Raw genomic sequence first — 12,513 nt, 5'->3', positions numbered from 1 at the left:
AAACTTGATGCCCTATCCCACATCTTCCAACCCATGGACTCTGAGGAGGGGCCCACGACCACCTTACCGCCCTCATGTTTAGTGGCAACTATGAGGACTGACCTGGAGGCTGAGGTCCTGAGTTCCCAAGGAGCAGAGCCTCACCCCAGACAAGATACACAGAGGAATCTTTATGTTCCGAGCTCGGTGCGTTCCAGGGTGCTGGAATGGCCCCACATCTCACGTCTGACCTGGCACCCAGGATTGACCAGCACACTGGCGTTGTTGCACCAACACTTCTGGTGAAATGAGGGAGGATTCGCGCTCATTAGTATCTGCCTGCCACGTGTGTGCCCGCAGCAAGTCCTCTACCAAGCCGACTTCTGGTCTTCTTTGCCTACTCCCGATTCCTAGCCGTCCCTTGTCTCACATTGCTGTCAACTTTATCACAGCTCTCCTTACGTCCCGGGGCAACACAGTCATTCTGACTATAGTTGGCTGATTTTCAAAAGCCGCCACCTTGTCGCACTCTGTAAGCTGCCTTCAGCCCGAGAGACTGCAGATTCACTTGTGCATCATGTTTCCGTCTCCATGGAATTCCCACCCACATTGTCTCAGACCATGGTCCCCAGTTCAACTTCCATGTCTGGTCTGCCTTTTGCTCGGCGCTGGACATCTCTGTGAGCCTCTCCTCTGGATACCACCTTCAAACAAACGGTGACTGTGAGCGTACTAACCAACAGCTTGAAGCAGCACTTTGCTGAGCGCCCAGGCCCACCAGACCACCTAGAGCAACCAGCTGCCTTGGATCGAATACACCTACACTTCGCTCCCTAATGTCTAGTCAAATCTGTTCCCTTGAGTATCAATCTCCTTTGTTTCTGTCCGTAAAGGCGGAGATTGCTGTGCCATCCGTCCAGGCACATCTTACCAACTGTGCATGTGTCTGGGACCTAGCCCACGCTGCGCTACAACGCCCCTCCAAGTGCACTCGGAGACAGATGTCGTCGGCCAAAATTTATGGCTATCCTCCCGAGATCTCCCTCATAGGAACGAATCCCAGAAGCTAACCCCCCCTCTCCTCTTCATCGGCCTCTACGAGATTGAACGTCAAGCCGGACGAAACGAACCCTCTTCAACCTCTGCAGGAATTCCACCAGCACTTACACACCTGATTTCCAAAGTCAACCTCTGAATATGACGCAGGGCGCACGCACTCAACTTCTTTGGTTGACCATGGCAAGGACTGTTTTTAGTGGAACTTGTCCTCTTAAACCGCTGCATGGTATTAGCCACCATGCTGCAGTTCAATTTTAGGTTTTTGGCAATGTTCTTATAGACTAAGCCATCTTTATGTAGAGTAATAATTCTTATTTTTCAGATCCTCAGAATTCTTTGCCATGAGGTGCCATGTTGAACTTCCAGTGACTAGTATGAGAGTGACATTGCTGATTTTAATACATCTACAGCCCCAATCACACCTAACACCTTGTTACACTGACCAGTTGCGTTACATAGTAAGGGGAAATGCCTAATTGGTCTAAATTCTGGGCTAATTTTGAGATTTTCACTTGGGGTTTACTCACTTTTATGGACTGTGTCCCCTGATATTCAGCCACCGGGAACAATCACCTCAACACCGGCAAGACGATTACGGATGTGTATAGTTGCTGTGACTGCCCACATCCTCGTGGCGGACCACTCCGTCCAACCCTGCTTGCCCTTTTTATAACTGCGATAAATTAGGTATTTCTGGACAAATTTTGTATGCTAAAAAAGAAGATAAATAATTATTTATTAAGGCATTAAGCCAAATGAAGAAATGCAAATACCATTTAGCTTCATTCGAGTGAATGGGAAGCCATCGAGGTGTTTGGACATCTCCATTAGGAAACCAACTTTACCACAGCATTTTTTTAAAGTGAATTTGTTTTATTCTTGCATTTTTGAATTTTTTTGATGTTTCGCAACCTGGACTGTTTTTCGTATCTTGGAACCAAAGGTTTCCCGTTAAACCTTTTCTTAAACTTCATATTTTATATGGAGAAACATTCATAAGTAGAGGTACCACTGTATACATTTTAGAATGCAGAGGGAAATTCAAACCATGAAAATAAAAACTGTGTGGTACCCTGTGTAAACACAATCATTTTAACTTTCAGCAAGCAGGACGTTTTGGGCTGTCAAACTGGCACCACTTCCAAAAGACCGACTCTGACAAAATGGCTGCCAGGAGGGTCCAACTGTCTCGCACACTTTGTTAATTGCTAAAATTCCAACAAACATCAATTCCCCAAATACCTTCCTTTCACATTATTACGCTACCATTTAATTGGTCTGAGCTCAATTATTGTTAAAGCTATAACATTATATAAGTTTGCATTCTTTTAGTTTTTCACTCCTTTTTTTTATATTCCTATTTTGAGTCATCATAATATGTAACGTATAGGTCTACATTTGTTTTTACCCAATTTCAGAAGCGGAAATGTTCCTCTCTGCTGGATTCCCGAATGGCTAAGATATTTCGACACCAGAGACATAGCCGCGATGGGATTGACTCCAGTGATGATGAGGAGGATGAAGGTTTGTTTTACTACATTCATAAAGTGAAAAACTTAATTTCTTTGGCAGTTGTGACACTGAATAGGTCTTGTGGACAGACTCCACACTAGACCTTAGCATTTTCTGGCCCACGACTGTGGTTTTACAGGCCCACAAAGAGTTTCTTGAAATTTCAAAAACAAAAAATACAGTATTTTAAAATTAAAAAAACTTCGGCTTTAACTGGCCCATGGGAAGTTGCTTGGAAGTAAGAAATTATAACTTTCTTTAAAATGTTGGGATAGTGCATGGGATTAAAACTACAGTGATTTTATTTTGAAGCCAGTCGTCTTTGTGTGCATCATATACGAACCGGTACTCTGTCCGAGTCCATGTGATTAGCATAAAGTCGAGAAGCATGCTGTCATGATTCTGCTTCCTACTCCACTACTGGGGATATTTTCCCACACCCCACTGCCTTTCCACCTATTAGGTAGCTAATTACCCCTAATCACCACCACCTGCACATTGTTCCCAGCTGCTCTGCTGTGGGTGCCGTAATGACAACATAATTTTATAGAGCTTTCACAGCAGTTATCTAATGATGACTTTACATTTTGGGTCAAATCAGTTAAAATTACTTAACTCCCTGATACAGCAAACAGAACTTTTCGAGAAGTTGTGCAATGCAGTTTCTACTAATACTTGCTACCTCCCCAGTATACGTGAAAAGAACCACAAAAACATTTTATTCATGTCGGACAACTTATAGCCTTATTGCTTGAATCTCCAGTATTCGCTCCTTTTGTAGTTTCAACTAAAAACACAATTGATTAGCAAAATTTATCATTTGAAAAATTCAAACAGAGGGCAGCCCGATGGAGCGAGTGGTTAGCGCCTCAGCCTCACAGCGCTGGGGTCCTGGGTTCAAGTCCAGGTTGGTCCACCCGTGTGGAGTTTGCATGTTCTCCCTGGCGTGGGTTTCCTCCGGGTACCCTGGTTTTCTCCCACATTCCAAAAACATGCAGGGTAGGCTGATTGGACACTCTAAATTGCCCCTAGGTATGGGTATGAGTGTGCATGGTTGTCCGTCTCCTCACGCCCTGCACAAGCAGGACAAATTTCAATACTCTCAAAGATTCGCAAACATTTTTTTTCACATCATGTTTATATCAAAGTGTATTATATCCGGTTGTCCCTTCATCAAATTTATTTTTCAGAATCAAGTTCTTTTGGGATCTTGATGTTCAGTCGATTGTTCATGAGGCAATGATCATTATCCCAGAGAATTATTGTGCCCATGTCTGAACGGTATTAGGCCATCTTCAGTCCCTTTCTTCAATCACCCGCCGGTTATCAGGACGATGTCATCTCGAGGGATTCTTTGTGATTGTGGACTTTTTCGCTGAAACAAGTTGGTGACTTTGGAACATCCCATGTAGATGAAGGGCGCCCGTTTCACTCTTTACCCATTGCTAGCCTCTTAGCTGTCATCACCTCTTGTCGCTCCATGATGCTCTTACGATGCCCACAGAAATGCCTCGTCCTGCAGCAATGTTCCTCTGGGATGGCTCGTCCTGCAGCAATGTTCCTCTGGGATGTCTTGTCCCACAGCATTGCTCCTCTGGGATAGCTTGTCCTGGAGGAATGCTCCTCTGGGATGGCTCGTCCCGCAGGAATGCTCCTTCCTACACTATACATTTATTTCCTGCTAAATGTGGGCTATTACAATCATAAATAACTAAACTTATCTGTGACTTGTAATGTTTCATAATGCACAAACTAACATTGGCTTAATTTTGTCATCAATTAAGCGTGTATGTTGGTTAAACTATAATCGATGTTGACCTAAATTTTTAACTATGGTATGACTAACATGGTGCTTCGCAAAGTCGAATGATTAACTATACAATAACTGCTCACTTGTTCTACGAAGCAACCCTGATGCTGACTGGTTGCAAACACCAATTTTCACCCGTCAGTCCAGTCTTCTTGTAGTCGGGCCTAAGAGCTGCTGTCGTCGTCCTCAAATCATCTAGATTTAAGAAGAGATCAGGCTGTTCAATCTCTAATTGTGCTAACTATGCCTTTGCCACCTTAATGCCAGCCAATGCAGTCGTCTGTTCCCCAAAAGTTTTCAATAATACTTTTTTGAGAACAGGTACAATGCATCAAAATAACAAACATATCACTGTCAAAACTATCTTAACAATTATTCCCGTCCGTCCTTGTCAATCTAGCGCCTCAATAACCAATTTTGAAGTTAGGCAATCGAATGACCATGCATCACACGCTTAGTTCTCCCTCAAATCTTTACTTAACTCACGAGTCCTAGACATTGCGACAATGAACGATCTCCCTTAGCAGTTTTACACACAATGTTCAAGATTAGAGGTGTCAAACTGATTTCAGAAAAGGCCAAGTGGGTGCAGGTTTTCGTTCCAATCCACCAAGATCACACATTTTCACCAATCTGTTCTCTTACAACTATAATCAGTTGATTGCAGTCAGGTGCTGCCTCTTCCTGCAGACCTCCTCAGTGGCTTAACTGTCTGTGCAGTTTCAGTAGGGAGAAAAACCTGCATCCACTTGGCCCTTTCTGGAATCAGTTTGAAACCTGTACTCTAGATTGTGCACACCTGAGACTAATATCATAAGCAATGAAACTGGTGCGACAAGCAACACTTCATGCGATCTCCTCAAACCTTTCTCATCTTTCTGCCATAGTCTACACTCACTTAACCGTGTATTTTCCTGCACCAACACAATGTCATGCGCGTTCGCTTCGGTTTCCCGTGTCCCATTCTTGGCAGTACAAACTGACCAAAATGGGACCAGTGTGTGAACCCTCTGCCTAGGACCGACTTCATTGTGTGGAGGCGGAAGTCACCCGTATGTTTGGTGATATTGCATCTCTGATCCATATTCTCCATCAAAACTGAAAGGCAACTCCAGCAGCTGGCTGAGGTGATCTTGGCACTCAATAACCTGGCTACGCCAGCAACATTACTACCCTCACCAGTACATGACGCTCCAACTCTTTTGGCAACTCCTTGACTTCCATATGCCCCCAAACCCAAGATTGGAGACCCTGAATGATTTGACAGTGACACAAACTCCGGTGCGAGCTCTTTTGACAAGCTGCAACTCCTGGCTTTCGCAACAGAGAGGGCCAGAGTTGGCTATGTAATCACACACCTGAGCAGCCGGTCTCGGTCGGCTCTGGGGAACACCTGAGTTCGAGAGGCAAATGCCAGCCTGTGCTCCCTTCGATACAATCACGGAGGAGATGACTGAGCTTTTCGACGTGGGCTCTGAGACTGCGGAAGTATTGTCAAGTCCAATCCGACAGTGGCAGACTATGCTATTGACTTCCAAACCCTCACAGTGCTTGGAACACGGAAGCCGTGGTGAATGCCTCCTATCATAGCCTAGCCGATCACATTAAGGAAGAGCTGGTCTACTAAGACCCACCCAGGACCGCCGATGAAGCCATTGCCATCGCCGCCCGCATTAACCGTCAAATTCAGACCCAAAGGCAAGAGAAGGGACAGCAAAGCTATGGTCTGTGGTCAAGAGGCAGATCCTACCTTCGTGCCTTCCCCGGCTACTGACCGCATTTGAGCCAGTCCAACCCGAATCCATGAGGCTTGGCCGTGCTACTCTCAGTCCAGAGGTACATACAGTATCTCAGAAATACCACGTGTGATGATTTTTCTTAAGATTTTCCCTTCAAAGTATATTCCCTACACTCCTATTAAAACCATGAACATGGAGGTGAAAATTGGGAATCAGGGGGCGGCCTTAACGCGAGAAATTGTAAAATAAAAAAAAATCAAGGCAATTTTAAGGGTGCAGCTTATATGCGAGTAAATACAGTATCTTAGTTATTCATTCCATCATAATCGTTTGGGAAAATCCAAATGCCTGGCCAAAGTTATGTATATTAACTGATATTCTGTTTAGATCATTACTTCCCTGTTAGGCTTTAGAATTATATTTGTTTTTTTCGAAACGTACACCAAGCAAATCTGCCCTCCCATTATTGTTTATTGTACCAGTCCGCGAGCCACCTGGTGCCAGTCCGTCAGAGAAATAAATATTAACGATTTTCAATCTTGCCCTCCTACTGCTCATGAGAAAAGTTGTTCTACAGTGGTACCTTGAGATACGAGCTTAATGCGTACCGGGACTGAGAGAGAAAGATACTTTTTGCATGGCAACGTGCTCGTAACATAACATAAACAAATTTAAATGAACTTGAATTAAGATACAGACACTAAGTTTAATCTAACCTTACACTTTTTTTTCCAAGATGGCGCCGTCAGGCGGCAGCTGGTGCAGTAGCTCTGTCCACTCGTATTTGTTTTTCGTGTGATAGATCTGAAAATACAACTTCAGGAACAGGTTAAGAAAGAGTGAGATCAATTTAAAGGAAACCGGTTTATTACCGGACTGCAGGATGGAGGGAGAGAGCTCAAACACCTGCGAACACGCTCAGTCTGTTGTCCTTGCAACTCTCTCTCTGAATGAACAGTGGGTCATTCTTTATATAGGAAAAAAGGGTAATATTTCTAAGACAGCGATGTAGGACAAAGTTCATGTAAACAAACTTTTAGGCTGATATGGTTAGACATTTGCAGGGCTAAGTTGTATGTAAACACGATATTTTTATAGCTCAGTTGGCCAGTCTATCCCACATCGTGTTTTACAGCCTTTCTATCTTTTTATTACATTTTAATGTCTTAATACGTTCCTTTGTACTTTATACTTTTTACTTTATCGTTTTTACAACTTTCTTTGTTCTGTTAGCCTTGCTTCTTGCTGCTATTTTTTTTGGAACCATTCAGCCATGCCTACACTGTCATACACATGGGATTATCTGTGAACAATACGCAGCAGAAGGAGCAACACCTCAATGCCGCTGGAAATCCGGAGCTGGACAAAAGTGCCGGGAGAAGAAGCGACGCTTCAGACCAACCATTCCATCTATTATTATGGGGAAAGTGAGATCCCTCCCCGATAATATGGAAGAGCTGTCGGAGCTTACCAGGCCGGAAACGGAGTCGAGGAGTTGTACTCTGCTACAGTTGATTCTTCAGCTCTAGACTACTGAGGGACTGTGCGGATAAGCTAGGAAGAGTGACTCTGCATATTTTCAACCTCGGTCACAGTCGGCAGAAGTTCCCCATCTTGTGGAAGACTTCCTGTCTGTGGTTCCAGTTTTATCCAACTCTACAACGTCTTTTCTTGTCTGTATCCGTTTTTGCTACTGCAACCAAGATGGCGCCGCTCAAGTGGCAGCCGGTAGCGGTAGCTCCGTCCGCTCCTGCTCGTTTTGTGTTTTTGCTGCTTTTCTATCTTTTTTCATTGCATTTTGGTATTTAGTTTTTTTACCTAGGTCTACAATGCCTTGTGTGTCTTGCGTCTGTCTTGCTAGTGCAACCAAGAAATTTCCAGAATACGGGATGAAATAAAGTTTGAACCTAACCTAACTTAATTATAATTTTGTTTTAAATTGTTATACCTTTCTTCCGGGTTGGCATTATTTGCCCCACCTCCACCCTGACTTTCAGCTGCAATTTTTAAAAGGCACCTATCGAGGGCTGTATGCTTGTCTTCCCTTCAAAATTTTCCGAAAATGATGCACACAAATGTCCTCACAATAGGTTAACGCACGACCACTTGCCAACCAGAAGTAGTATATACTCCTCTCGTATTAGCCAGCAAGCGCCGCCACGTGTACACCATTTTGCACTGACTAACAGGGAAAAAAACACTTAAAAAATGCAACGCTCCTCCCAGTGCTCGTAGAGACATTTACATGAGGAAGTTGCGTCGAGAAAGACAGCAGCCTCTCGCATCGGCTGTATGCTCGTATATCAAAATTTGTCTTGTATATCAAGGTAAATATTTGCTATTAGGTATTACTTTAATAATGATAAATAATTGCTATTATCATTGGGACTTGTTTTTTTGCCGCCATGGAAATCCACCTAAGCCAAAATCTATCTGGCCATTCAGAACCTAGACAAACTCATGTTTGCATGGGAGAGCATTGTGAGATGACGACAAGGATCTAAAGTCGTAAAGACAAATTTTTATCACTTTTCAGTACAAATAAATTCTACATTTAAATGTAACAGTACTTCCTAAATTAATATTTACCCAGAATGATTTCGTTAATAGACTCAAGGGTTTTCGTCAAAGTCTCCTGATATTAGGTCTCATTTAATCCTGTTATAATTTTGTGAGGTAGCAAATTAGTTGAATATATATTCAGACTTTGCGCTGGCTTGAAAACTTTGCTTTCATTATTTTTCAAGTCTAAACCTTGTGATAAGGCAATGTTTACCCTATCTTCTGAGCCATTATTTGTCTGGTCGCTCACCTCAGACCAGTTTGCCATGGGTGACCCTACCAGGGGCACAAGGCCCCAGACAACTTAGCTCCGAGGATCACTGGGACACACAAACTCCCTTAAGATAATTTTATCAGTTCCTAAACATGACTTTGCGGCATCCACAAGTGCATTAAATTAGACTCATTAATATTCCATCTTTTAAATCATTTAGCAATCAATTAGTTATATTATCAAGTCTGTTACAATTTCTCAATGTAGGAATTTTAATTTTTCCCAATTCATTACTTTTGTTTTATTTTTCAGAATTTTGGAAAGGTCGTTTTGAATGTATACAAATATGGTGGCTCGAAATATTGCAATATTCTTCCCCTCATTCTTTCTAAGGGTTGGGGGTTAGGGCAGGGGTAGGGAACCTATGGCTCGGGAGCCACATGTGGCCCTTTTGATGGGTGCATCTGGCTCTTTGCTAACCTGTGAGCTAAAATATGGAAATCGCTGGTGACAACTGAGATATTACATCTAGAACTGCTTTAATCTTCATTTTTTTGCAGTAGACTCTTCTGGAATGCATCCTCTCATTGATTAGCAACAGCAGAAGAATCTTTTAAAAAATATTCAGTTTTTTCCACTTTAAAAGTGGTGAAATTACAAAAAAAAAATGGAAAAGGCACTCGTTTACATGAATGTATTTTGACTTTTAAATTCGTAGTATGGCTTACAAGGAATAACATTGGGAATTGTATTAGGTTAGAACTTTATTTATTTCATCCCGTATTTGGGAAATTTCTTGGTTTCAGTAGCAAGACAGACACAAGACACAAGACATTGTAGACCTAGGTAAAAATCTGAATACCAAAATGCAATAAAAAAAGATAGAAAAGCAGCAAAAACACAAAACGAGCAAAAAGCGGACGGAGCTACCGCTACCGGCTGCCACTTGAGCGGTGCCATCTTGGTTGCAGTAGCAAAAACGGATACAGACACAAGAAAAGACGTTGTAGAGTTGGATAAAACTGGAACCACAGACAGGAAGTCTTCCACAAGATGGGGAACTTCTGCAGACTGACCGAGGTTGAAAATATGCAGAGTCACTCTTCCAAGCTTATTCGCACAGTCCCTCAGTAGTCTAGAGCTGAAGAATCAACAGTAGCAGAGTACAACTCCTCGACTCCGTTTCCGGCCTGGTATGCGCCGACAGTTCTTCCATCTTATCGGGGAGGGATCTCACTTTCCCCATAATAATAGATGGAATGGTTGGTCTGAAGTGTCGCTTCTTCTCCCGGCACTTTTGTCCAGCTCCGGACTTCCAGCGGCATTGAGGTGTTGCTCCTTCTGCTGCGTATTGTTCACAGCTAATCCCATGTGTATGACAGCGTAGGCATGGCTGAATGGTTCCAAAAAAGAAGTAGAAGAAAGAAGCCAGGCTAACAGAACAAAGAAAGTTGTAAAAACATTAAAGTATAAAGTACAAAGTAAAGTAAAAAAAGAAAGGCAGTAAAACACAAAAAACAAATAAGGACATGTTATCTTGAATAGACATGATAAGTCGATGTGTCTTGACCTTCGAGGCAGAGGCTCCACCGAACCCCTGAGACCGACTCACCGAACCCCTAGGGAAAGTGAGATCCCTCCCCGATAAGATCGAAGAGCTGTCGACGCTTACCAGGAGTCGAGGGGTTGTTCAGCCGTGCCTCCTCTGTCATGCACGCAGGATCAGCTGTAAGCAGTGGGCGATAGTGCCGGGAGAAGAGACAATGCTCCAGACCAAGCATTCCATCATTGTTATGGTCAGATAGCGGAGCTGCCGGTGCTTGCTGGGCTGCTTGTGTGCTTTGAAGCCCCCCACCAACCTCTCCGCTGCTGCTGATTAGGTGATAGGGCAGCTTAGAAGTATCTAGGCAAGGAAGATGATCTTTAAAACCTCCAGACTACTGAGGGACTGTGCGGTAACCTCAGTCTCAGTCTGCAGAAGGTCCCCACCTTGTGGACTTCCTGTGTGTCACTCCAGTTTTTTACCTAGGTCTACAATTTCTTGTGTCTGTCTTGCTAATGTAACCAAGAAATTTCCCGAATACGGGATGAAATAAAGTTCTAACCTAACCTAACATCTTGAATTTAACAAAAATTAAATTGTATCTATAATCCTTATTAAGCGTGATTTATGAGTGTGTGTGTGTGTGTGTGATTGTTAAGATTCTCTCGTTATGTTTGTCCAAACCCTGCATCGTATAGAGTTGACATTACGGTGGCCAGAAACGGCTGTCGGATCCAAACTGTGCATCATACAGAGTTGAATTTTTTTATGGTGGCCAAAAACGGCCGTCGAATCCTAATAGACGAGTGATTGAATTTATTTACCTTCTGTAAGCGTGTAAACTCAAGCTTTGAGCATTTTCAAGTATTATCGATGAGTATGCCTGACCTGAAATATGTTAGCTTGCTGCTCTCTTGAGCTATTGAAGATATTAGGTGCTAATAATAGTAATAAATTAATAATTAATAAATGGAACGTGTTATTGAAAAACTAAAAGGTGTTCGTTAAACACGAGGTAATTGCCTATCTTTTCTGTAAATTGGGTGTCAATACGTCCATCGGCTTGGGAGCTTTTGAACAAAATAGGTGCTAATAAGAATAATAAATTAATAAATGGAATGTGTTATTGAAAAACCAAAAGGTGTTCCGGGGTTAGGGTTAGGAAGTCAGATAGGCAAATACCTATCTTTTCTGTAAATTTGGTGCCAATACATTAAATTGCTTGGGAGCTATTGAAGATACAGTGGTACCTCGACATACGAGCGTAAATCGTTCCGAGACTGAGATCGAATGACGAGGTTCTCGTAACTCGAGCGGACGTTTCCCATTGAAATGAATGGAAAAAAATTTAATTCGTTCCAGCCCTCTGCAAAAACACCAAAAACAGGATATTGGATTGGAAAAATGTTTTATTTCTTCTAATTCCCCATCTATTAACAAAGTAACACATAACTAGTGGTTTAATAGAAATAGTGTTTAATCTAACTAAAATTGGGCGGATTTCGCCGAGGGGAGAGGGGCACAAAAGGGGCGGGAGGCTTCAGGTTTTTTTTCCCACACAACGCACTCGTAAACGGAACAAACACTCCACCCTCACGTTCGCTATCGATGGGCTGTTTGCTGTCGTACTATTCCCTTCAAAATATTCCGAAAATGATGCACACAAATGTCCTCACAATCGGATAACGCACGGCCACTTGCCAACGAGCAGCAGTCTTTTATCAGCGATCGCCCCGCTGCTCATGGGAGCTTCAGGGGCGCTGGCTAGCGGCTCCTTTTAGCTTGTAGCATCTGTGGTCTCATCCCCTCGAACGGCGCCTATGATAGAGTTGCTACCGGGGAGGCTGTTGCGAGCCAGTGCCCCTGATGTTCTTATGAGCAGCCAACGAGCAGCAGTCTTTTATCAGCGATCGCTCCGCTGCTCATGGGAGCTTCGGGGACGCTGGCTAGCGGCTCCTTTTAGCTTGTAGCATCTGTGTTCGCATCCCCTCGAACGGCGCCTATGATAGAGTTGCTACCGGGGATGCTGTTGCAAACCTGATGTTCTTATGAGCAGCCAACGAGAAGTAATATAATACTCCTCGTATTAGATAAA

General features: G+C 43.2%; 1 protein-coding gene across 5 annotated transcripts in view; it reads left to right on the top strand.

The window, feature by feature from the left end:
• The window catches only part of LOC144076966 (lysine-specific demethylase 2A-like), a 156,819-nt gene that overhangs the window by 118,553 nt on the left and 25,753 nt on the right, over positions 1-12,513 (top strand). For all 5 annotated transcript variants that reach the window (XM_077604365.1, XM_077604363.1, XM_077604364.1 and 2 more), the window contains one exon: positions 2,457-2,562. In XM_077604365.1, coding sequence (XP_077460491.1) covers positions 2,457-2,562 — 106 coding nt within the window. The remainder of the gene's footprint in view (positions 1-2,456; positions 2,563-12,513) is intronic.

This window comes from Stigmatopora argus, chromosome 7 (assembly GCF_051989625.1).
Source record: "Stigmatopora argus isolate UIUO_Sarg chromosome 7, RoL_Sarg_1.0, whole genome shotgun sequence".
In the NCBI taxonomy this organism is placed as follows: Eukaryota; Metazoa; Chordata; class Actinopteri; order Syngnathiformes; family Syngnathidae; genus Stigmatopora; species Stigmatopora argus.
Note: the sequence above shows the minus strand (reverse complement) of the source record. Positions and strands in the feature narration are given on the sequence as shown.